The 27558-nt window shown below is 42.5% G+C and overlaps 1 protein-coding gene across 1 annotated transcript; it reads right to left on the bottom strand.

Moving 5' to 3' along the window:
* Positions 1-2497: 2497 nt before the first annotated feature.
* POLR1B (RNA polymerase I subunit B) lies at positions 2498-27049 on the bottom strand. Its single transcript, XM_082357820.1, has 15 exons — positions 26322-27049; positions 24181-24348; positions 23439-23585; positions 22091-22223; positions 19448-19584; positions 18323-18546; positions 17580-17751; positions 14421-14592; positions 13388-13669; positions 12139-12272; positions 8218-8388; positions 7489-7645; positions 5213-5409; positions 4538-4791; positions 2498-3923 (listed from the first exon to the last, which is right to left on the bottom strand). The coding sequence occupies exons 1-15, from the start codon at positions 26496-26498 to the stop codon at positions 3041-3043; spliced, it is 3408 nt and encodes a 1135-aa protein (XP_082213946.1). The 5' UTR covers positions 26499-27049; the 3' UTR covers positions 2498-3040.
* Positions 27050-27558: the final 509 nt, after the last annotated feature.

Raw genomic sequence — 27558 nt, 5'->3', positions numbered from 1 at the left:
GGCCACCCACCCAGGGCAACTCCTTTCCTCATGCACTGGGCTGGGAGCTGCTGGGGCTCCTGTGGGCCTGGCCCCCTCCTCAGCACTGCCCGAGCCTTCCTTACCTGCTGCAGGTTCATGGGGTGCGAGGCTTAGAAGAGGTGCAGTTTCACAAGCTGCAGCTGATGAATGGGTCCCAGCGCCCAACTCCTTTCTCCAGTTCTTCCAGAGCTGTGAGGCCAAAGGAGGCGCACAGAAACCGGTCACAGATGCAGGACATTGCCCTTTTTTTTTTTTTTTGGCCGTGCTGCAAGGCTTGCAAAATCTTAGTTCCCTAACCAGGGATTGAACCTGGGCCCTTGCCGGTGAAAGTGCAGAGTCCTAACCATGGACCGCCAGGGAATTCCCTCTGCTTTGCCTTTAAAGTGCATTCGATGTTTCAAACAGAACTTGGCACCTCGTGGGAAGGAAAAAGGAAGCATGGGAAGGGTTAATTAGGTTGTTTGGTTCTCTGACAGCCAGTCTGGGCCCCTTCACCTCCCGCTCACTGATCCCAATGGAGGTACCTAAATTTCACATTTAGAGCCCATGCTATTCAATGGTGTGCTCCACCAGGCACTGAGTTTCGGCTGGGTAAGTTTCCTGAGGTTGTTGAACAGTCTACCACAAACTAGGTAGGCAGAAATGTGTTCTCTCACAGTTCAGGCCAGAAGTCCAGAATCAAGGTGCTGGCAGGTTGATTCCTTCGGGAGACTGGGAGAATCTGTTCCAGGCCTGTTTCCAGCTTCTGGTGGTTGCCGGCAGTCCTTGGCCCTCCTCAGCTAGTAGACACATCACTGCAATCCCGTGATGTGGCCTCTTTTACCACAAGACAGATGGGAAGGAGTCACAAGTGGCTTATTAGGAACGTAGATAAAAGAAAGCTCATATCTTGACTGCCAGAGGGATTGAGTGCTGTGAATCTACCCCATAGATTTGTCTTTGTCTCCAAGTGGGCTGGGCCTGGAGGTCTGACTTCTAGCAGGACCCAGGGATGGGTACTGCCAGGAACCAAAATCTGTCATTCAATTGTGTATTTACTTCTTTCATTTAAGGTACTCATAATAAATTCTTTAATTATGCAGCACTTTATTCATGATTATAAGTAACTTATTCAGTTTTACGTTTAGCTCTATCTTCCCATTGAAGATATTTTTCTATGCTTTTCATAGAGTTGCATAACATATTAATTCAATCTTTTGAGTATATTTTTCCTTTTAGATTTTTTTGCTTGTTCTCCTATTCTTCATTTATTGAGATTATATATCTATATATATTTACACATGAATTTCACACACACACACAGATCTTGTATATACCATTCTTACTTGAGTAAATACATTCATTTGGGTTCACCAACACTCCATTCACAGAGATACAAATCATCATTCAGTGCTGCATATGGCAGTTTGTTTCAGCAGACACCCATTTGTTCTGCCAGCAATCCATTCACAGGGGAAAACCTTTCAGGCTCATTTCTAAATCCTTCTAAATCCTTCCTTTTAATAGGTACAATTGCTTATATTCTCATACTCCAGATACATCATTTGTGTTCACAAACACTTCATTTATAGATAAAAACACATCACTCATTCTCATTAGATACTTGCTGTTGTTATACCAACATTCAACTCAGAGATAAGTAACCTATCATTCAGTGTTGTGTACACCACTTTTGAGTAGATATATTCCTTTCCATTCTAACCACATTTTATTCCAGGGATTCACAATATGCATTGTATATAGGTGTCTTCTTTCTGTAGACACCTTCTTTGGTTTGTTTTCTACCAACATTCCATGTATAGGTATATTTTGCATCATTCTCTTTTGTGTATAAATCCTTCCTTTCAGTAGTTACATTCATTTAGATTCATAAACTCTTCATTCAGGGAGATATAAAAGTATAATTCAGTTATGTATATGGAAATGTCTTATGTTAATATATTATTGTTCTGCCGACATTCCATTCATAGAGATACACTACACAGCATATAATTGCGTGTATAGTTTTCCCCATTCTACAATAGTTTATTCTAAAAAATACCATTCATTCTTACGTTCAGGTATTTCCTTTGAGTAGATAATTTTGTTTTATACAAACTGTCCATTCATAGATATACTTCATATCATTCTGTGTTGAGTATAGCTCTTTGTAGATACATTTTTGTTCTAGTCACATATAGAATTCAGTCTTGAGTTGTATTTTTCTATGTGTTTTAGCAGCCATTCACTCATAGACATGTTGCACATACCACTCAGTTTTATTGCTCTTTCCTTCAATAAATAATACATTATTTTTTGTTATACCAAGACCCAGTTTCTAGAGACACATAGCAGTCTTTTGAACAGCTGTTTTTATGGGGCAATATATTCATCTGTGTTCTATCCATAGTCCACAGGGTAGATACCAAGTTCAGTGTTCTTACCATAAAAACACCAAGAAACAAAACAGAAACAACAACCCAAAGGAGCGCAAGGAAACTTTTGGAGGTGACATTTATTACCATGATTGTGGTGATCATTCACAAGTGTATGCATATGTTCAAACCCACCAAATTATATACATTAAATATGTGCATTTTTGGTATAACCATTACACTTCAAAAAAGCTGTTAAAAAATTTTCTACCTTTGTTTTTACTTCAAGAAAATACAAAATTACATATATATGGCTTACATTGTTTATTTATATTGGAATGCTCTGCTCTACATGGACAAATAAATGTTTGACAGTCACTGCCTGCTGAAAGCAGGATATGAAGAACCTGGGGGTGGAAAGACTTTTCCCTGAATATCCTATTTATCAGTGTATCATTTTTAAAGAACAACAAATATACTGAAAATCATCTTCAGTAGTTATTATACCAGAGCAACTCAGAAACTCTGCATTCTTAGTTGCCAGGTCTTGGTTGAGAACTCTTAACCTTGAAAAACTCCAGAGTAACTATTAACAGCTTCAGTGAACTGAAGTTACATTTTGTTTTAATCTGATAGCAATCTTGACCCAAAAGGCCAGCGTCAAGTTAAACGATATCCAGTTTCACTTTGATGTTCATAGCTGCCAGTTCAGCTACAAAATACCGAAAGACGTAAGGCACAGAAACAGTGTCGATGGTGTCACTGCGATTACACAGAGTACAGCTGTACTTCCTGTTGCGCATGGCGGACCACGATGGGGGTGGCTTCTCCAACAGCGGGGAGAGCAAACTACCACACTTCACACACACGTGGGCTACCGACCGATCCGAGCAGTTGAAGAGCCGGTCGTGAAGGAGAAAAGACGTACCATGAGCTAAAAGAGCGTCCCGCTCCATCTCCCCAAAACGGATTCCACCCTGGACGTTTCTTCCCCCGATAGGCTGGTTAGTGACTTTGTCTCTGGCTCCTGTTGTCCTAACTTGGAATTTGTCTGAGACCATGTGGCGTAAGCGTTGGTAATAAACCACACCTATGAAGATGTCTGCATCCAGCTCTAGCCCACTGATGCCACTGTACAACCTCTCAGTGCCATAGTAGTTGTAGCCAGCAGCCTTCAACATCTCACCAAAGTATTCCAGGGCCGAGTTCTCCTCTGAGAAGATGAAGGGTGTAGCATCATGGCAGAGACCATGTAAAGCTGCAGACTTCCCTGCCATACTCTCAATCAACATACCGATGGTCATGCGGGATGGAAAACCATGAGGATTGAACAGAATGTCTGGAACCATCCCGCTCTCAGTGAATGGCATGTCCTCAACTGGCCACAGTCTGCTCAAGATGCCCTTCTGCCCATGACGACTGGCAAATTTATCCCCGATAGTTGGGTTCCGAGGGACTCTCATCGTGATGCAAACGCACTTGAATTTGCCATTTCCAGTGTCATTACTGCACACTTTGATGTTATCCACAATACAATTTTCTTTACTCCTAGGAAAAAATAAACCAGACAAAATGTCAAAATGTATAGAGATACTAAGTTTTACTAATATATTTAGTGCTTCATAAAGGATATTTGCAAAACTTATTCTCACCTCTATTCTCCAAATACAAATAGAGCTGGTATCCCTGAAAGTATTTATGAATAGGGCTACTGATTATGTTCACTATAGAAGTGTGTTCATCTGAAAGAATACTAGCAAGAAAGGCAGCTGAAGACCTACTACTGAAACCAATTTTACAGTTGTAAAATAAGCTTAGAATTTTTATTTTTAGTAAGAGGTATAATGAACTCAACATTTTAGCTAGGAAACACTACTAACAACATGTCCGAGAGAGATGCTCAAGTTTGAATAATATAGTTTTAAAATAAATCACAGATAACTGATCAATTGTAGTAGACTGACAAGAAAAGTAGAAAAACAAAGGCAGTAAAACAGACCACAGAACTTTGTCTCATTTAAGAAATGTCCATTCAGTTAATAACTAAGCTACCACTTACATTTCCTCCAAAAATTCTCCTGTTGAAAAATAACTTTCATTGACCTCCAGCAATCTCACTGAGAAACAGCCTTTAACAAATAGCACTGGTTATGCGAACTTACTTATAGTACATCACAAAGCTTTCCCCAGTGTTGAAGTTCAGGTAGCTGTAATATGGATCTCCATACTGCAGCTGTGCTCCAATAAATGGCAATCCGTCATCATCCAACTTCTGCAGAATCCGTGGGTCACCAGGTTTGACTCCAAACACCAGACTATCATCTCCTTGTTTGATTTTTTCAGACAGATCTATACACTCAGACTTGTAGACACTTCCATGGGCAAAGCCTCGTTCCCAAGAGGCCTTATTCACAATCTGTGAAGTCAATCATTAAGAGACTGAGACCAAATGAGAGTTTTCAAAATAAAGCCGGTTAGAATTACAACTGGTTTAGGCATTCGATTTTAAAACTATCCACATTTCCTAAATCACCTATGCTAAATATTAAAATCCAGACACATATAAAGGTAGATATTTCCAAGACTACTTTACATTCATTTGACATCTACTTATACTATGCACTCAAATAGGCAGGCTATATGCATATGAATATTTAGTGATACCCCTCAAGGCTTGTCACTTTTAACTTAGACCAGGAATTAACTATTTAACAGAATAGTCATGCACCAAATACTAGGCACTTGGGCACGCAAGAAATACTCCTTCAGTGATCTGATGGTAAACAAAAAAGTTAAAAACGAAAAAGGATGGAACTACATCCCTTGGTAAAACTTACCATGGCATCTTCCATATCATAGCCAGTGTAAGAAATAACAGCAACAATGGCATTTGTCCCAATTGGATAGTTATCCATGTCATAATAATCATACATGTATGGTCTCACTAAAGGGCTTTGTGGAGTCTGAAGACGATACAGTTTATTATCTGACCGGGCTTGAAAAGTGAGGAGTGGAAAGCCCATAGTCTGCTTACCTACAAAGGGAAAAAAATTAGCATTTCGGTTTTTCCTCCTTGATTATAAAGGTGACATATAAAATTGGAAACTAAATATTCATCATAGGGGAATGAATAAATAAATTAATCATGCTGGTTATGTTTACTACAGACTAATACTTGGGGTGAAAATGAAGTAGACAAATGCGTATCAACGTGACCCATGAAAACAATGCTGAATGAGAAAAAGTAGAGAATGACATTTAATATGATGCATTCATGTACATTTGCCACACAGCCCAAACAATTCTAGACCTAGTTTATGGACGCACATGTAATATAATAAAAGCATAAAAAGGGGATGTAAAGGATATATACAAACTACAGGGTATTACTACTACTGGGGGGAGAGATGGAGTGACAGAAACTATTATCTAATTAGATTACTTTCTGACACACAGACACAGTAAGATGTTGGTATTTGTAAATTGTGCATAGTGAGGTAGGTACAGGGGGCAGGTAAGACGCTTCTTTGTACTATTACCTTACAGTACAGAGAATCAATTCAAAATGATTTTAAAAACTAAAATAATATATACACAGGGGAATTTTTTTAAAAAAGGGAGACTTCCAGTTTCCAGTATAGAGAGCTACTCCTACAATATCACCCCCAACATGTAAGTATAAAATCCAGAAAAGAAAATCAACTACATACATATACACACTACCTGAAAGCACTGAAATGTAATAAAAAATAGAAATTAGAGAGGGATTAACATTTGGACAAAAGGAACTTCAGAGTGAATTTCCAGTTTTTTCAGTTATTAGTGTCTTGTTTCTTGTTTTTAATTTTTTGCCTGATGGCTCAGTCAGTGTAGTGGCTAAAGCTCAGAAACCCACAGTCTTATTGGCTTGACGAATCAAGGAACAGAGCTCAGAGCATGACAGCAATTGGAAATGTAAGGGGGGAAATTTCGGAAAGGAGAGAACCATAAAGGGAGAGCCTTACATTCTGCATATAAACTGAGTCCAAATCTTTGGTGGACTCCGTCCAGCACTATGTGTGGTGGGACAGACATGAGCAGCCTACCTAAGGCTAAAGCGTGCACTTCAACAGCTGCTCAGCTAGCTGCCAGTAATCTAAAAACCAGCCCTCTTCCGAGGAACAGAATAGAATCTAGTCTTTACAACATATTTTCCGTCCACAATCCAATCCAATATTATTAGACATACGAAGAAACAGGAAAACATGCCCAAGACTCAAGAAAAATGCAATCAATGGAGACTGATCCTGAGATGACCCAAATGTTGGAATTGGCAGACAATGATTTAAAAATACCTGTTATAACTATGCTCATGTAATGGAAAATATGTTCATGATGAATGTAGATAAGACTCTCAGATAAAACAGAAACTATAAAAATGAAACAAATGGAAGCTCTAAGCTAAAAAATTAAGTTTCTGAAATAAAAATGCACTAGATGACAGTGAACATGATAGATCAATAAAAATGATCCAATCTGAAGAAGAAAAAAAGATTGAAAAAAGAGAACAAAAAACCAGTGGCTTATGGGACAATACTAAAAGGCATAACATATATGATGCATAACTGAAGTCTTAGGAGATGAGCGAATGAGGCAGAAGCAATATTTTTAGAAATAATGGTAGAAAACCATACAGATTTAATTTTTTAAAACAGATTTAAGGGACTTCCCTGGTGGCATGGTAGTTAAGAATCCGCCTCCCAATGCAGGGGACACGGGTTTAAGCCCTGGTCCGGGAAGATCCCACATGCCGTGGAGCAACTAAGCCCGTGCACCACAACTACTGAGGCTGCGCTCTAGAGCCCGCGAGCCACAACTACTGAGCCCACGTGCCACAACTACTGAAGCCCGAGCGCCTAGAGCCCATGCTCCGCAACAAGAGAAGCCACCACAATGAGAAGCCTGCTCATTGCAACGAAGAGTAGCCCCCGCTCGCCGCAACTAGAGAAAGCCCACACGCAGCAACGAAGACCCAACGCAGCCAAAAATAAAAAATAAATTAAATAAATTAATTAAAAAAAAAAATACAACCCCTTTTCTTCTGTGACTACCACCACCTTCCCCTCCACCTTACCCATCTGGCACTGGTACATGTTTCTCGGACTCTGGTTGTGATCAGAGAAAGGGATGAAGCTGGCGATCACACTCAGCAGGCTGTGAGGGAAGAGCTCCTGGTGGGTGGTAACTCCAGCCAAAACCTCATCCTCAAAGACAGCAACGTTCATGAAGATCTGGAAAAGAGGAAGGACGAGGAAGTTCAGGGCACAAAATAACTGTGACTGCTGACACGTATTAGCTCTCTCTCTCAGAGTTTAGTTCTCACAGGCTTGAAAGAAAAACTTCCCACCCAGCATCATGAACACTGAAGGGATCCACAGTTAGAAATACCGCACGCCTTACACACTTCATTCTAAATCTACCCTGGTCCAATTGTGAAGGGATATAGGAAGGAGGAAAATTTTTTTAAAGTAGCACAAAGCCCAGAGTTTTGCAACTGCAGAAATGTAGGCAAAGATTGAGAGTGATTCTAACGGAATGTTTCAGTCGCACCACCCGAGGCAGAGCTGGCTGCCAAGGAACGTGTTGAGCGGGATGGGAAAGGCAAGTAATGCGACTGCCAACCCTCTCTCAAGTTTGATGAGCATGAAAACTGCTTCATGCTGGTCACAGAAGAGGCAGAAAATAAGCTTTGACTTTCTTTCAAATGCCCCGACTGTAATTATAACAGTAACACTTTTAAAAAAGAAATAGTTACTAAGTCTCTGAAAGTTGCATACTATACAATCACACATAGCCTATGTACCTGTTCCATAGTTCCAATTAGTTCTTCTTTGCCCAATTCCAAGTTCTGCACAGGCCGCACCAGTCTACAAGGAGTGGTAAAAAGGTACAATCCTGGGTACAGACTTGGTTTTCCTGTCATTGGGATCAGGACCACCTCCATCCAGGGAGGAATTCTTTTTTCTCTCAAAACCTGTTTTCAATTAAAAAAAAAAAGAGTTCAATTAAGAATAAATGAAGTGGGCTTCCCTGGTGGCGCAGTGGTTGAGAATCTGCCTGCCAATGCAGGGGACACGGGTTCGAGCCCTGGTCTGGGAAGATCCCACATGCCGCAGAGCAACTAGGCCCGTAAGCCACAACTACTGAGCCTGCGCGACTGGAGCCTGTGCTCTGCAACAAGAGAAGCCGCGCTAGTGAGAGGCCCGCGCACCGCGATGAAGAGCGGTCCCCGCTTGCCACAACTAGAGAAAGCCCTCGCACAGAAACGAAGACCCAACACAGCCAAAAATAAATAAATAAATAAATAAAAATTAAAAAAAAAAAAAAAAAAAAAGAATAAATGAAGTATTTTACATCTATCTCCCCTGCCACCCAGGAGGTGGGTATAGTGGAGAAGCAGATCAAATATGAAAAGCAACATCTTTAGAATTAAATCAGTTTTGCAGGTAACAAACCTAGTGCCCTGCCAGTCTCAACCCCACACAGACGGCCATTTGCCCCATATCCAGAGTTGGCAAAAGCCCTACTTTCTTGGGGGCTCAGTCCCAGCATCAGGCAAACTGCGTACAACTGAGACTGGGGAAAAGGTAAACCAAGAATGTGTGTGTAGACATACTAAATTCTATCCTCTGATGTCTAAAACATAGATTACTGGGGACTTCCCTGGTGGTCCAGTGGCTAAGACTCTGTGCTCCCACTGCAGAGGGCCCAGGTTCGATCCCTGGTCAGGGAACTAGATCCCACATGCCACAAGTAAGAGGTCACATGCCGCAACTAAAAGGTCACATGCCGCAACTAAAAGATCCCACATGCCGCAACGAAGATCCCGTGTGCCTCGACTCAGACCCAGCGCAGCCAAATAAATACTAAAACAATAAATAAATAAATAAATAATATACAGATTACTGGTGTTATTTTAAAATGTATTCAGTGAAAAGGCCCTTCCAGCTGGGAATTAAAAAACAAAATCAAGCAAAGAAACCTTCTATGAACTCCTTGGTGAAAGGAGATATACGAACTAAAATTACAGAAATGTGAAAAAATAACAAAACCAGTATAGCAGAACTTATGGCAAATCACAGTTAAATTATCAATAAAATGAAAGAATGAAAATAAATGAATTAATTCTTAGCTCAAAAGCTAAAACAACAAAACAAAGTACAAGAAATCAAACTGAAAGTAAAATCTGAAATTAATGAGGCAGAGTACAGAAAAACGTTCAAATTAATAAATCAAAAAATTCTCAGTTCTTAAATTAACAGTACCCACTACTTGATCTAATCAAAAGGAGGGGATGAATATATTGAGTAAAAAACGGCAAAGGGGGAAAAAAACTATTGGAACAAAATTTTAAAACCATGGGTCGCTTTGCATATCTCTCTGAAACCAAGATGAAATGAATAAAATTCAGGTTACCAGACAGGCCACAACAGAGATGAAAAGATTAAAGACCAACTTCTATATTAGAAATAAAGGTATCAAGGAGCTATCCCCAAAGAAAGCACTAGAGCCGGATGATTTCACAGGTGAATTCTAGAAGACCAAAGACCAGATGACCCAATGCTGCACAAACTGTTTCGGAGCACTGAAAACTAAGGAAAACTTTCTAATTCTTTTTATAAAGCAGAAATTTGTAAACGTTGATTATAAAAAATCTTAAATAAAATATTAGTCTTTAAGGAAGTATTAGTATTTATTAAGTATTAAAATAATGACCAAGTGGGATTTATTCCAGGAATTTAAGACTCTTTACTCATCATTACTATTAGAGAATGATCACTGTTAGGGAATGAATTAATATAATACACTTAATATGTCTAAGGGGAAAAACTCACAATTTTTTCCTCCATGGATGCCAAAAAATTAAACATAGAATTACCATATGATTCAGCAATTCCACTTCTAAGTATGCACCCAAAAGAACTGTGTGTGACACACAGACACACAGGACTATTATTCAGCCATAAAAAGGAATGAAATTCCAACACATGTTACAAAACAGATGAACTCTGAAAACATTATGCTAAGTGAAATAAGCCAGATACAAAAGGACAAATATTGTATGGTTTATTATGTACTACTTACACAAGGTACCTAGCAAAGTTAAATTCATGAACAAAGTAGAATAGTGGTTACCAGTAACTGGGGAAAGAGGGAATGGGGAGTTACTGTTGAATGGGTACAGAGGTTCAGTTTGGGATGATGAAAAAGTTTGGAAGATGGATAATGGTGATGGTTGCACAACAATAGGAATGTACTTAATGTCACTGAACTGTACACTTGAAAACTGTTAAAATGATAAATTTTGTTCTATATATTTACAAAACAACCCAGGGACCAGTCCAGAGTAGTTCCCACTAGCCAAATCTGACACAATTTGAGCATCAAAATAAATGATAGTAAGAGAACACTCATGAAATAAAATAAGCATCTATAAATCCATGCTAATAAATGAACACATAAATAAATGGAAACAGGAAAACTCTACCTTACATAATAGCAACTAATAAACATAGAACAAATGATGGCATTAGAAAACAACCATTTGGCAACCATTACAGTAATAACTAACTCAGCAAAGAATCATCAATGGAATGGTAATAAATTTGCAAAGAATTCATCAACTAGTGGGTGAAAATTTGATGAGGAAAAGGGCTTTCACAGAGCTTCCAAATCTCTCTCTACATATTACTTATTACAGAAAAAATTAGTAATAGTACAGTAGACTTAATCTAAAGAAGAGAATCTTAAAGTGATCAAAGTTAATGTCACCAGCCAAAAGACCAGCCAACATCAAGTGCCTCCTGAAAAGATATCCTGAATCTCATCATAAAAAAGCTACAAAAAACAAGAGTGTCTACAAAACTGGCCTGTACTCTTCAAAAAAAAAAAAAAAAAGTCAGACATTAAAGGCTGAGGAACTGTTCCAGATTAAAGGAGAAGAAACAGGCCAACTACATGAAACACGTGATTCTGGACTTGGTCCCAGACAAGGAAGAAAAAAACTAGCTATGAAGGACATTATTCAAGACATAAGGGAATAATCTGAATATCAGCTGTGGATTCCACCAACCTGACCTTCCCTAATTTTGGTAAGTGCACTGTGGTTAATGCAGAGAAAATCCTTGTTCTTAGAAAATATACACGAAAATCTTCATGGAAAAGGGGACACATCTGTACACTGTTCTCAAATGTTCAGAACTAAGATGTACACAGTATTTAGAAAAAGCATACAAATGATAAAGCACATGGGGCAAAAACAACTAAACAGGACAGAGCGTATACTACAAATTCGTCCTACTGCCAAACTAATGGCCATTATCTAAGCAACAAAGACTCTTATTAGGAGGAAATTTTAAAGATTAGTTTATTCAAAGAATGTCATTCTACTTGACTTTTAAAAAATGTATTTCAAGGGACTTCCCTGGTGGTCCAGTGGTTAAGACTCTGTGCTCCCAATGCAGGGAGCACGGGTTCGATCCCTGGTTGGGGAACTAAGATCCCACATGACGCATGGAGCAAATACCTGTCACTGACCCTAACTGATGAGGTCAGTACAAGGCAAGACGCTGCCACCAGAGGGAATGTATGGGCACTTTTGTAATTAGCTTCTGACCTCCAGACCCCTGACACTCGAGAATGCCCTGGGGCTACCTCAACAACTAGAAAATGACTGAAAACCTAAGACGGAAGGACAGAACAATTCACAGAGACTCAAGATCACCTTATAATGTCGGAGAGAATCGGCAATGCCAGGAACAAGCTCCTTATCCACCCAGCCAACCATGACACCGTCCAGCAGGACAGGGTAGCACTCGCTGTACGGCCTCTGTGGAGCTCCATCAACTGGAGTGACGCCTGGTGAAGTGAGGAAATGGAATGATCACATCGGGATGCTTTTCCCAACACTTAACTTTCCCTCCAGATTCAACAAGTGCTTCATCATTTTAGCTATCTAGTCATCTTGTCTCTAAAGCGGAATGTTTTTGTATTGCCTGAGTAAATATCTAAATCATTTCAGCAAGGACCCCCCAAATCTACTGTCTCTAATTGCCGGTGAGGAGAGCAGCAGGGGGACAGGGGTTTAAGGGAGGCTTTTCCCTGTACACCTTTTGTATTTTGATTTCTGAGCCATGGAAACATATTAACTTTTTCCCAAAAATCTAATTACATTTGATCCTCACTGTTCACATATCACAAATTCGCCTACTTGCTAAGATTTATTTGTAACCCCGATATCAATACTAGTGGTGCTTTTTTGATCATTTGAGGACATGCAGTGAAAATTCTGAATCGCCGGATACACGTGTTCCCAGCTGAGGTCAAACCAGGTGACGCGCTGTTTCAGCTCATACTGTAAACAAGCGTCCTTCCCGCACTCTGTTCAGTGCCATGGTTTTTGCATCTCTGTACTTTTGTTGGTGATTCTGCTGTTTATAATGGCCTTCAAGCACAGTGTGAAAGTGCTGGTTCCTAAGCACGAGGCCGTGCTGAGCCTTATGGAAACACGTGTTAGATAAGCTTATCGTGACAGTGCTGTTGGTTGAGAGCTCAATATTAATGAGTCAACAATATACATTAAATAAGGCATCTTTAAACAGAAACACACATAAAGCAAGACTATGTACCAGCTGATGAAAACGCTGTGACAAGAGGCTCACAGGAACCTAATCTTTTGTTTCCCCAGGAACAACGGCTCAGTATCTGCTAATTCAGTGCCAGTGGTGACTTTACAGAAGTACTGCAAATACCAAGAATCGACTCTAATTAAATAAAGAACACTCTTCCATGAGACATCAACACCTTCTGAAGACAGCAAGTGCTTTACAAAATGTCACAGGTTATCCACAGTGTTTCACCCGTCACCCTTACAAGAATTCTCTGCTCAACCCCCAAAGAAGCACAACTTAATAGCTTTGCACCTGTTAAAACCCACACAAGCAAACAAGACAAGATTGCTGTACACAACCTACCCAAGTTGCAAAGCAAAGCTGGAATCGATGCTGTATACACAAACTGTGTGACGACCTCACATATGGCGGTTAAGTGGTTCATCAGACCACAGGGCTCCCCGTCGGGGGTGTGCACGGGGCAGAGGAAACCCCAGGACTCCGGCAGCAGCCTGCGTACTGTGGTGGTCCGCATCTTGGCAAAATCTGCCCCTCGGTGCACACAGCGGAAATGGGAGAGATAGCGTATGAAGTTCAGCTTGTCAGCCACAACACAAAGTCCGGAGTCTTGCAGGAAGCCAAGACCTTAATAAAACAAATGTCATTGAAAATGGGCTAAACTTAAGGAAAAAAAAAAGCCTATTTTTTACTGGAGGCTCTGATAAGATAAAACCTCAGAGTACACTAGAGATCAGAGAGTGGGTTATCACAAAGTTTACTCAGCTCTGGTGAGGGGAAGAGTTTAAAAACATAGTAAAGATCCCCAGATTTCACACATTGTATTAGCCTCGACTGTTTCTCCATCTCCTCTACACTATCTCCTTTGTGGGCAAACATTAAATGAGTAATAAAATAGCAAGTAATTAAATGGGATTTATCCAGGAGGGCTGGATAACACACAAGCATTTGTTAGCCCTTAAGGAATCTGCACCAGTATCATCTGTTTAAAAAGAAAAAAAAAAAGATCTCTGGGCCCTCAATAACCACTTGTTAAAGTTTTCCGGTCATTCTAATACAACTGGTTTAGGGAGGGGCATGTCTAACAACCCTCCCAGACAACCCATCTAGTTAACCTTTCCTCAGAGATCTAAGCTTTCTTTAGTTTTCTAGAAAGAGGCACAAGAAATGCATTTGATCATTAAAATTAGATTTCAACTATACAGACAGCCTGTCTACAGCCCAATATACACCCGTCAAAATTTACAACGTGAAATCTGTCTTTAACGAGAGTAAGAAGTTCACTTTTGAAAAGAATCTCTCTCAGCAATATATAAATCTACATTAAGCAAATAATTTGAAAATCATAACTAAATGAAGCCTCTCTATTTAATTTCACCTGTTTTAGAACGTAGATTCCCAGTAGCAAGAAGATATTCAAATGGTTTTGTAAGGTCTGTTCCCAGATTAAAAATCTTCAGCAAATTTTCAGTGTTTAAGGACACGTTGGTCTTCTGAGCCTTCTTGTCTATAGCTATTTTAATAGATACTAACCAAGCTTCCAATTTTTCCTGAAATAAGAAAAAAATTTAAATTTTTAGGTATTTTAATTACCACAAGTTGGATATTTACTCCTACATAACCTGCACATCCATAACAGAAGCCCACTAATTCATACATTTGACACGGAAAACTTCTAAACTATAAACCTGAAAAAACAGCTTTTCAAAGTACTATTACAGCTCAGACATTTCTTAAGGCAGAAGACAGACTTCTGCAGTGCTGAGCGTCGCCTCGGCTCTGTGGGCCTCTGGCTGGACAGTTCTTCGCGACAAGGGGCTGTTCTGTGAGCTGTGGGACGGTACAGCAGCACCCCTGGCCCTTACCCACAAAAATGCCTCCAGACACTGTCAGAGGTCCCTTGGGGTGGAACAAAATCGCACCCAGTCGAGATTATCCACACTAATGGAAAAGAACCAAAGCTGGTTTGCTTGGGCCTTAGAAAAGTTTTTAATTCAAATGCTCTTACCAAACAATCAAAAGACCTTCAACCCCAGAAACAGGCAACAACAACAAAGCCCTGAGACAAAGCAGCAGCCCGCTGTCCCAAGAACAAAACAACTAAGAAGAGCCCGAAGTCCCCAAATGACACCCAACACACAGGACCCCTGACAAGCCAGTAGGAAAGACCGACACGTTCTTCTCATATAAAAGTTGAAACATAATGGAAAAGGAAGAGAAAACAAAAGAGAAAAGAGGAAAGAAGGCAGAGATGAGGAACAGAGATGTGGGTAAAATGCTCTGGAACTGGAGACGGGGAGGCGGAAAGAGTGAGCTCAACTTTCCGCCTGGGTCAGAGGCCTGCCCGTGGTCTCTTCGAGGTCAGCTAGCATTTACTGGGCACGTACAACAAGCTGGCGCTCTGCATGTTTACTTCAGCCTCACAACAAACTTTTCCTCAGGAAGCACTGCATTACGAGACCTCTGAAAACCCGTGGGCCAAATGCATTTCAGTATTAAGAATTTTTTAGGCTTCAGAAAGGTGACAGGCACACAGACCTTTTATTACCTAACACTCATGATGGAGACTGAGGCACTGGCTCATAATCAAACACACTTCTACCCTGAAACACAGACTGTCATACTAAGTATAGCAAATGAAAGTCATAAACAGCCTCCTGTCGGTTCCGATCAGGTTTTGCTGCCAACTGTCATGTTTTTTTTGGTTCTCATACTTTCTGGATCTGGAATTGCAGGTGAGCGACTGTGGACCTGTCTGTGCGGTCTGCACACTCAGTACAAGCAGAAGCAAGCGAGAGCCCTCCAGCAAGCCTTCCCATGAGGCTCACCAGCCTCTCTGGTAAAAGGGCTAATCCGAAGAGATGGGCGGACAAGCCTGTGGAGAGCGAGGCAGCGCCCAGAAGGAAGAACAGCTTCTCCCCATCTGCTCTCACAGTTCAGAGGGGAATCACTTCAGCGTCCCTCACTCCCCAACCCTGTTAAGCAGCCTCGGACCCAATCACAGGGACCTCAGTCTCGGTGGCAACACTCACTGAGATGGTTATGCAAGCCTGTCATTCATATCAGGTCACTCTCGTGCACCTTCTGAAGATTGCTTTCATGTCCCGAATTCAGAGGTTTAAAAGCTTGAGTATAACGGAGGCAAAGGTAAGGAAATCAGACATTTTTAAGCAATGAATTCTCTGAAAAAGTCCCAAGTTTTCTTTCCTCTGTTGCTGAAACAGGTCACCTTGGTAATGTTGTGCAACTGAAGATACTTCTAACACGGCTGGCTCCCAACGAACCCACATGCTTCAGTTTAAGGAGGAGGGAAATGTAAATTAGTCTTTAAAGGTGACTGAAACTTCTGCCTGATTTGAATTTTTAACAGGGAAATTCCAGGCTACCAAAATTTTTCAATCTAATTTTATAGACAGAGCAGACAGAAACAGAAGTTATTACCTTCAAGTAAGAATTTAATTATTGACTAGATTAGAAACTTGGGAGTTTTAACTTCAGTCCTCTCCATCTTCCCTGCCGTTGTTCTGTTATCTCTTAGATTAAATCTTTTTTAGGGATGATATTCAAAATATAAAATGCCACCAAATCAACTTGCTTATAAAATGATTTTTGTGTCAGGCCAACATTCTCTCCCAACACACACAGAGTTCTCACTATTTACAGTAATCATGTCCTGTCCTGTCTCTGTGAACACTGCACTGGCGAGCACAGAAACACTGCTCCTAGGGGAAATGCAGCGTTAGACTTCAGGGAGTCTCTGGTCATTGACAACATTTTTGTCAACTGATCAATACACGACCTCGTTTTTTGTGTTTGTTGAGAGACACCTTAGTTTATACTGTTGACTCGTTGCCACTGAGCTCAGAGCAAACAGCACCGTAACTCATGCCTGAACAAAGCCTGTCTAATACAAGTGTTTCCTCCATAAGGAACGTCGCAGCCTTCTTGCACTTAGGAACACTAGACGGTGCTTCAGCACTGAGCCTGGGGGTCACTTTAAACAGCAAAATCACCAACAGAAAGCACAAAACTGTGAAAAACATGGCAGCAGAGACCCTTGTTTACAGCTCATCAGACCTTGGCTGGGACCGTGAACATCAGGAAGCCCCACTTCTCTAGCACTCTGTGCGTGTCTGCAAATGAGCATGAGAGTGCTGATACTGCTGGTGTTCCAAAGAAATTTTAGCGAGTAGGTGAATTCACAAGTACAGACTCTGTGAATAATGGGGACGGACTGTATGTGTGTATATAGGCCATTTGCATTTTATCATTAATGTTATGACCAAGATTTGATATTGTCTTTATTTAGCTTCTATAAAAACATTAAAGAAATTTCGGAACCTGGCCAAGCGAAGATCTGTAAGTCCCTTACTGCTAAACAATCAAACAAACAAAAAATAGAAAAAAAAAAAAAAAAAGGACTACATAAAATGCCCAAACTAGAAATTTTAAACATGCAGGAAACAATACTGCTGGAAATGGCCACATCATCCCACAAGAGGTACGACTGCTCCGGGGTGAAGCAGCCTGCATTTACCTTCAGAAACATGAGGAAGAGCTGCCCGGGGGTCAGGACCTCTTGATTCACTAAACTGTCAGGATTCTCCTCCATGCACTCTCCTTTGGCTAAAGCAAAGAGCTTCCGGGTCATGAGACAAAGCACATAAAACTTTTCAGTGTTGGATTTCAAGTGGATGCAGATGCACTGGCTGACAAAAGAGAAAGAAAAAGCTTGAAGCGATTCAGCTGCTGCTACTACTCGATGTCCTACTGAATTCAGCTTCTCCGCTGCACTGGCCATTCAAATGCTCAGCACGTGGCTCGCGGATACAGATCGGACAGCGCTGGTCTAGAGCAGGGCTCCCTTAATAATTACACAGTGGTTACAGAAGACAAAGTCCTAGCCTTGGGGGAATAAAGGGACATGATGCCTGCAACTTTCAATGATGCAGAAAGAAAAACGTTGATGATATGCAGAGAGAGCAACAAAGCAAAGTGGTAAAAATGTTAACTACTAGTGAACGAGAGTGTCCAGTGTACTATTTTTGCAGCAATTCTGGAAGTCTGAAGTCAAAAGTTTTAAAGTACAACAGAAGGTATGAAGCTACCAGAAAAAAGAGAGGCGAGGATGGCTGCAGAAACAAAGCTAGGCCCTACTCTGCTAAGCCAGAACCCCACCCCCAGGGCCACTGTGATTCCCAGATGGCTCACCAGCCCCAGCTGCATCAACACAAGGAAGCATGGACACCCTCCACCCCCAATAAGCAAAAGCACACATACCTGAAGAGAAACTCTGCAGCGTGTTCATTTGGGTACCAGTCAGGAAGACTGAGTTTTACTCTGAAGCGTTCACCCAGATAGCTAAGGACCTGTTTTTGTGTGGAACATCCCTCTTCCATTACAATCCTTAACATCTGAGAAACAGAGTTCCTAAAGAAAGAGTCATCTTCCTTTCCTTTGATGAGCTCCTGAAAAATCTGATAATCGGAAAAGCTGACAAGTGCCTAGAAAAGAAAAAAAGGTTCTTTTTTAAAATTGCTAATAACTAAACCATCTTAATCATTTAGTAACCATTCTGTTCTATTTTTTTTTTTTTTTTAATACCCGAGAAAAATTAGCACTCCACTATCGCTGAATCTAAGTGAGCTCTTCAAAATCAGGGCAATGCTTGTATGATAGACACCAAGATGGTCCAATGATCCTCACCTCCTGGTATCCACAACCTTGGTCTTCTCCACACTGAGCCAGGGCTGGCCTGTGTGACCGATGGAATACGGTGGAGAGGTTGAAGCATGACTCTCAAGGCTGGGTCGTAAAGGGCACTCCAGCTCCCGCCTTGTTCTCTTGGCTAACTCTCTGGGGAAGACAGCTGCCTCAAAGCAGCCTGTGGAAAGGCCCACGTGGAGAGGAACTGAGACCTCCTGCCAACAGCCCACAGTGACTTGCCAGCCATGAGGGAACCGCCTCGGAAGGGGATCCTCCAGCCCCGGGCAAGCCTTCTAAACAACAGCAGCCCCCGCTGACATCTCACGGCAACCTCCGGAGACCCTGGCCAGAACTGCCCAAATCTGGAGCCACTTCCAAACTCCTGACCACAGAAACTGTGAGAGAAGTGTTTAGCGATGTTTTAGCCACTGCCTTTTGAGTTAACTTTTTTTTCTTGGCCGCACCGTGTGGCTTGCAGGATCTTAGTTCCCCAACCAATGATCGAACCCCGGCCCTCGGCAATGAAAGCGAGGAGTCCTAACCACTGGACCACCGGGAAATTCCCTGAGGTAACTTGTTATGGAGTAGTAGGTGCCAGCACAGCATGAACTCTGATGAGGACAACCCATCCATCCTGCACAGGACACCACTTCCAGTGACCCACTCCCCAACGAAAGAAGTATATTCAGTAAGTCACACCTTAAGTGCAAATCCCAAAGGAAAAAAAAACAGTTCTTTCCGGTAAATAAAGTTCAACATAACCGTGCCATTTTCCAAGTAGTGAAGGTTCATATTGACAGCGGAATGTTCTTCTCTCACACAGTGCATTGAAACTCCTATTTAAACAAACAGAGCAAATAGTCAGAAACTCAGCAATACTACCAGTAAGTATAGTATGCGTGGCTACAATTAGAGACTGATTTTTAGCTCAATTATAAGAAAACTGTTTAACTATAGGGCTCATGAATGCAAAATGCTATCTTGTGAAGCCAGCCACTGTCACGGAGAGTGATCAAACAGAGGCCAGGTCACTGTGAGCCAGAGACCGAGGGGAGTGCCACATACCCTGAACCAGAAGACTTCCGAGGCCTGTACCTACACCTGGCCAAGTCAGCCGTCCTTCAGCACCATAAGCAGTAACATAAATACATGTGTTCATTCGGTTTGAAAAAAAATTGAACACAGTAGAAAGGTTTCCCACTATGAAATTATAACGCAGAAATGCTTAACAGAAAAACAAAAAATTATACATATATGGGAGAAAAATATCAAAGACTCTGTTTGTATGCATCTACTTTTTAATATCGGGTGGGCCAAAACGTGCCTTCAGTTTTTAAGTAAAAATAAAAGACATATTTTTCATTTTCACCAAGAACTTTATTGAACAATGTATTCACCCTTTTGCTCCACCACCTTCTGCCATTTTTCAGGCAACTTCATAATTCCATCTTCCCAAAACTTATCTTTTTGAGCAAAGAACTGTTCCAGGTGCCTTTTATAGTCTTCCAGGGAATTGAAATTTTTTCCACTAAGAGAATTTTGGGGCTTCCCTGGTGGCGCAGTGGTTAAGAATCCACCTGCCAATGCAGGGGACATGGGTTTGAGCCCTGGTCCGGGAAGATCCCACATGCCGTGGAGCAACTAAGCCCCTGCGCCACAACTACCAAGCCTACGCTCTGGAGCCCACGAGCCACAACTACTGAGCCCACGTGCTACAACTACTGAAGGCCACGTGCCTAGAGACGGTGCTCCACAACAAGAGAAGCCACCGCAATGGGAAGCGCATGCGCTGCAATGAAGAGTAGCCCCCGCTCGCTGCAACTAGAGAAAGCCTGTGCACAGCAAAAAAGACCCAACGCAGCCAAAAATAAAGTAAAATAAATTTATAAAAAAAAAAAAGAGAGAATTTTGTAAAGACCAAAATAAACGGAAATCCGAAGGAGCAATGTCTGGTGAATATGGAGGGCGAATCAGATCTTCCCAGCCGAGCTGTAACAGTTTTGCGTGGTCATCAAAGAAACATGCGGTCTTGCATTATCCTGATGGAAGACTATGTGTTTTCTGTTGACTAATTCCAGACGCTTTTTGTCGAGTGCCACTTTCAGTTGGTCTAACTGGGAGCAGTACTTGTTGGAATCAATCGTTTGGTTTTCCGGAAGGAGCTCATAATAGAGGACTCCCTTCCAATCCCACCATATACACAACATCACCTTTTTTGGATGAAGACCAGACTTTGGTGTGGTTGGTGGTGGTTGATTTCGCTTGCCCCACGATCTCTTCTGTTCCACATTGTTGTACAGTATCCACTTTTCATCACCCGTCACAATTTGTTTTAAAAATGGAACGTTTTCATTACATTTCAGTAGAGAATCGCATGCAGAAATAAGGTCAAGAAAGTTTTTTTTGCTTAACTTACATGGAACCCAAACATCAAACCGATTCACATAACCAAGCTTATGCAAATGATTTTCAACACTTGATTTGGATATTTTGAGTATGTAAGCTATCTCCCGCTTGGTATAATGTTGATTTTTAAAAATTTATTTTTTAATTTTTGGCTGCCTTGGGTCTTCATTGATGTGCGCAGGCTTTCTCTAGTTGCAGCGAGCAGGAGCTTCTCTTCGTTGTGGTGCAAGTGCTTCTTATTACGGTGGCTTCTCTTGTTGCAGAGCACAGACTAGGTGCGCGGGCTTCAGTAGTTGTGGCTCGCAGCGTCCAGAGCACAGGCTCAGTAGTTGTGGCGCACGGGCTTAGTTGCTCCGTGGCATGTGGGATCTTCCTGGACCAGGGCTCGAACCTGTGTCCCCTGCATTGGCAGGGGGATTCTTAACCACTGCGCCACCAGGGAAGTCCTATAACGTTGATTTTTCTCAATTAATGTCACGATTTGATCGCTATCAACTTCAACTGGTCTACCCGACCATGGAGCATCGTCCAGAGAAATCTCCAGCACGAAACTTTGCAAACCACTTTTGACATGTTCGATCACTCATGGCACCTTCTCCACACACTGCACAAAATTTTTTTTGCATTTCAGTTGCGTTTTTACCTTTCTTGAAATAATAAAACATAACATGCTGAAAACTGTTGCTTTTTTTCTTTCATCTTCAATATTAAAATGGCTACACAAAAATTCACTAATTTTGAAAAGTCTTTTTTTAAATGCACGCTGATATGACAGCTGTCACATACAATCTAACAAAATTGTTTTGAATGAAGTTAAAGACAACTAAGAGCTAGTAGAGCCATCTTACGGAAAAAAACGAACGAACCTTTTGGCCAACCCAATAAAATAACTTAAATTTTTCTAAAAGAACATTCCAAAAAATCACTACAACTTACCATACTGAGTATAGCCAGGCCCTCTGCTTTTCCATTTTGGTCTTACCATTGCAATGGGGAAATTTCTGCGAGGCATAATCAACATTCGGATGACTTTTTCGATGCCATTGATTATAAAATAGCCTCCCATTTCCTGCCAAAGAGATGAATTAAAATTTGTTAAACAAAGATATATAACTACCCGTAAACATGAAACTGACCAACTGCAATCACCACCCTCATTCTTAAACAGATGTGCAGAAGAGGGGCACTCGGGCAAGAGGAACTGTGGATCCCTTGGAAACTGCAGACTTAATTTTAAGTCTTCTTAAGCACATTAAAAAGGCTGTAGAGACTTGGGAGAAAACTATGGAAGAAAACCATAGCACTTTCTTCTACCAGACAGGCTGAACCTAACCTGCCTTTCTGTCCCTAAAATGACTGCAGTCTTCAAATGATGTTAAAAAACAAAAACAAGTTACTCCAAAGAGAAGTCTAAAGATGAAAACAGTAATCGTTCAGCTTCCAGACAAGTATGGTTTCTTGAATAAGTTAAAAAACTTCTGACTGTATGAAAGCTCTGGAAACCAGAAATTTGGATTAGCTAAATAGGAAAATATTTTTAATATTTAATTTTTAATAAGTTAATAGAACATTTCTGTAATAAATAAGGAGCTACTATGAAGCAGGCATATCACACTGAGTGCTCTATGTCAGCATAACATTTAATCCCATAATAATGAGAGAGAGCTATATGCCCATTTTCAGAAGAGAAAACTGAGGCTCAGGGAGATTAAATTTCCCAAAGGTGCGGGACTGGTAAGCGGAACAGCTGGGTGTCAAACCCAGATCAGCCACCAAAACCCTCTTCCCAACACACAACACAGCCCCTCTGTTGTAAGCAGAGTCTGCATGTCTTGATTACTTCAACTTAATACTGCAAAGCCACCTAACAGGGATTGAATGGAAGGTATATGAAGCATTTAATACGTCCACAGAATCTGACTGTGGGTAAAGCAGACATTTTAGACAGATATGTGGGTTAAGACAGCTTTAAAAAAAACCAAATACATATCTAAATATGTATCGGTAGGTAGGAAAAACCTACCAATTCTTTCCCCATAATAATAATATTCTCTAACTGGAGTGTTTGTTTTTCATACACTGTCTCATCTGAGACTCGTTATGAGGCCTATGCAGTGTGCAGACAAAACATCAATGCCCCACGTTACCTATCCGGAGACTGAAGCAGAGAAGGAAATCCGGACACCCCTCCCCCACTCCCGACAAGCTTCCGGTCCTCTCACTCCCAGCTCAGGCGCTTGCTACTGTCACCTGGCCTTTCACTGCACGGGACCCCGGCAGGTACCTCTGCTTCCTCGTGGTGCTGGATGAGGGCTTTTGGAGGAAGGTTGTATAAGTTGCAAAGCTTGGATTTCACCATGATGGGAACATAGCCAAGAAACTGTTTAATGATTCCTTTTGAGATTCCATTCACTGCCCAGCTGATATCAGCCTAAATGAAAATGAGAAAAAAAAATTATTTAGTAAAAAAGGAAATATCCTGGGCTTCCCTGGTGGCACAGTGGATAAGAATCTGCCTGCCAATGCAGGGGACATGGGTTCGATCCCTGGTCCGGGAAGATCCCACATGCCACGGAGCAATTAAGCCCGTGTGCCACAACTACTGGGCCTGCGCTCTAGAGCCCATGATCCACAACTACTGAAGTCTGCGTGCCTAGAGCCTGTGCTCTGCAACAAGAGAAGCCACTGCAATGAGAAGCCCGCGCACCGCAACAAAGAGTAGCCCCCGCTCACTGCAACTAGAGAAAGCCCGCGTGCAGCAACGAAGACCCAACACAGCCAAAAAATAAAAATTAAATTAAATAAAAATAAAAAAAAAGGAAATATCCAGATCTACAAGAATGAGCATTTGAAAAGATTAAGGCAGAAGACCATAAACTAAATGATTTTATGCTTTAGATTTAAAAGATGGGACCTCTTGGATGACAGCACAAAGAAAGTAGAATTCTGGTATAAACTGTATTAGGCACCAGGCTTATTCTCAAAAATGTACAGTGTGCAAGTCATAAACTGTCTTTTGTACTCACTGTCAGCTTTCCCCGGTAGGTGCTCCTTCGGCCCCGGCATTCTGCTGGATAAACATTGAGCTCTTTACAGATGCTCCCTTTTGGAACTGTGGGTGGACTGATGACAGCATCCACAATAGTAAGAGAGATCCGCTCATCTTTGAAAGCAAATTCAAAGGGAGGGATGGCCTGAAATACAATTCACACTGTTAACTGCTTGCATTTCCAAGGTACTTTTTCTCTAAGACTCTTTCAAATCCCATGTGTTCTATAAGCATTGATGGCTATAATGCTAATGTGACACATCTGAAAAACAGCTAAAGCTACATCCAGTCTACTCATATCCTCACTAAGTACCTAAAACTGTAATGCATTAACAAGATTTTTTTTGACTGTCTACTACATGTCCGATTCTGTAGTAGGTTCCAGGGATACAGCTGTGTAGAGAACAAAGCTGTTCTCTGAACCAAGTGCTTGACTTCTCTATTCTTATATATAATACACACACATACATCTATTCTTTTCCAGATTCTTTTCCATTATAGTTTATCATAAGATATCGAGTATAGTTAGTTCCCTGTGCTATACAGTAGGTCCTTGTTGTTTACCTATTTTATATATAGTAGTGTGTATGTGTTAATCTCAAACTCCTAATTTCTCCCCCACCCCTCCCATTCTTACCTTGTACCCTCTGCATGCATAGCAAGACCAATGGGACTCCTGCTCACAGAGCAAGGATATGGACACACCCTCCTGATTTAGCAACAGACACTCTAATAAATGCCATTCTTTAGGCTGATCTTTGTACATTTCATTCCACGGTGGCCTCATACTGAAGCCACAGCCACGCAAGGGGTTGGTGGTGGTCACGGTGGTTCTTCCCCTTCCACAGCAGTTGCTTCTTTGTACCACTCCCTGGGGGGAGCGCTGCTGAACTGAGGAAGGGGCATCACTGAGCTCTCCTACGTATTAACTCTGAACAACCTCCTGGCCTTAGTGCTAAAATAGCAAGAATGCCAAAAATGGGGCTAAGAAGCGATTATACTCCAATAAAGACGTTGATCATCTCAACACTGGGCTCTTTTTCATTGTTTTCATAAACCCCAGGGCCAATTAACTTTTAAGTAGATATAATTATATCTACTTAAAAGTATAACTTTTCTCATAGACATGATACAATGAGTCCAGGCATGATAGAAATTATTATTTCCCATCAGACAAAAATATCTTGTCTTCTGCAAACAGGTCAAGGAATAATTAAACTTCAAAGAAGCCTCAATGGCTCCATATTATTTGCGGAATTGAGTTCAAGCATCAGAGACTGGCACAGCTCTCCACATTCTCTCCACCCCTCCCCCAATGCAAGCCCTACCCAACAAAAGCGCAGGGTAGAGTCCCCTTGAGCTCTGCTCCTTCACTTCCCCTGGAGGGAACGCACTTTCCTCTTCAGTTCGTGTAATCCTGTCCTTTCTCACACAGCTGGACTAGCTAGACCTCCTCTGTGCTTCCGGAGAACCACGCGGCCGCCCCTTGTCAGAGCAGTGCTCAAGTGTACCGGCGCCGACTGCCTTCACAACTCCACCTCCTCCACCCAAAACATGATGCCAAGCAAGAACTGTCTCTTACAGGCCTGACTCTCCCTCACCCTTAAAGCCCAGTGCCTGGAGACATGGCGACACTTACTAAATGAGACCCTCCCCCACCAGCTTCACCTGAACTCTGGTACCATCACCCTCTAGACCAATCACCTTAATGTGGACCAAATGTTACGTAATGATGGTACCAATCACTTCCTGTGGACCAAATGGTTCCTACTGAACCTCGTTTTTATGCCTCACTGATACTTTCCTCAACACAGACCCGCGCTGAGCCTAGCACGGTCAAGGAGTTACAACTATTTGAAATTATACTGCGACCTCCCAGCCCTCTCTCTGGGACCCCTGCCCGCGGCCTGTGTCCCATTCCCCCCGCCTCCTGGATCTCCCCCTCCCAGGCCCCGAGCCTCAATCACCTCTCCCCCGTCCCTCCTCCAACGCCTCACACGCCCCCCACCCCTACCCTCGCCGGGCCCCTCTCCTCCGCCCGCCTGGAGCAGGGGCTAGGGGCGCAGGCGAACCCAGAGCTGAGGGGAGCCTGGGTTCGCCTGAGGACGCCGCGCTCACCTGCACCGCGTGGCTGAGCCCCTCGCGCACAGCGTAGTTGAAGGACTCGACATGCGCCCGCGTCAGCTCCTGCAACGCTGGCTTTTGCTGCTCCCGCGGGATCCCGTAAGAGGGGTCGGTCAAGTGCTTTAGGCTGGGCCCGCTGGGTAGGTGCCGCCACCGGCCGCCGGGATCCATGAGTCCGCCTGCACACCGGATGCCAGCAACGGCTCCACACGCGCCGGAAAGCACGGCCGGCGCCGGGCCCCTACGGCTTGCTGGGAAATGTAGTTCCTCTTGTTCCTCCGGCCCTGGGTCCTCCGATTTTACGGGGTCGACTTGAAACCAATACCGTGGAGCGAATGGGCCAGTTTAAACCTGTGCGGAGTCGGAGCGTGGCGGACTCGCCCGGCCTCCTCTGTTCCACCGCCCCCTCCCATATCCCCCTCCCGCTAGACGCCAAAGGCGGGAATCCGCTCCACGGGCAATTCCGCGTGTGACCTCTTTGGCTCTCATTCGTGCTGTTAGGGCCGGCCGAGAGCGGTGTTCAAAGATTTCCCTCTCTTCCCTTGACCGCTTTGCGATCCAATGCTGATGCAGACCCTTGGGGTGACACCCAGCCGGAGTCTTGGCTTCAAGGAAAAAGCAGTCGGGCACCAAACTGACTGCTCTCTACCCAACTCTGAAGTCGAAGGCTCATCACTGGGACGGTCAAGCGGTGGTCCGCCCTCTCTACCCACTCCCCGCGTCGTCTGGACTGGAGTCTTGAGCCGGGCAGGGCCGGGGCGGGCCGGCGGGGTGGGAAGGCGGGTGTCCGAGGGGCCTTCCAGCCTTAAGATCCTTTGAGGATCTGTGAGTCCTATGAAGTACTTATCTCCCCAGAATACGGATTTTATCAGGGACCGCCTGCAGCTGTCTTTCAACTTCATCTTTGGTGTGTATGTGTGTGTGTGTCACAGCTCTATTCTGTATTGAGGTATAATTGACATGCAATAAACTACACACATTTAAAGTGTGCACGTTGATAAGTTTTGACCTATTTATACACCCATGAAGCCATCACCACAATTAATGAGTTAATTCACCACTCCCAAAAGTGTCCTCCTTCCCCAGTTTCACCTTTACCTGGGTCAGCTGGTAATTTTCACTCCTCTGTCGCTCCCCCACCCGCATCCCATGCCGTGTGGCTTGCAGGATCTCAGTTCCCGGACCAGGAATTGAAACGGCCTGGCAGTGAAAGCCCTGAGTCCTAACCACT

This window comes from Balaenoptera borealis, assembly GCF_965194805.1.
Source record: "Balaenoptera borealis genome assembly, chromosome: 15".
Classification (NCBI taxonomy): Eukaryota; Metazoa; Chordata; class Mammalia; order Artiodactyla; family Balaenopteridae; genus Balaenoptera; species Balaenoptera borealis.
This window is presented reverse-complemented; position numbering and strand designations above follow the sequence as displayed.

Coding starts and splice junctions, on each gene's coding strand:
- POLR1B (XM_082357820.1), bottom strand. CDS start 26,498: ATGGATCCCGGCGGCCGGTGGCGGCACCTACCCAGCGGGCCCAGCCTA. Junction 24,349..26,321: donor GGCTCAGCCACGCGGTGCAG/GTGAGCGCGGCG, acceptor ATTGTATTTCAG/GCCATCCCTCCCTTTGAATT. Junction 14,593..17,579: donor TCTTCCTCATGTTTCTGAAG/GTAAATGCAGGC, acceptor TTCTTATTTCAG/GAAAAATTGGAAGCTTGGTT.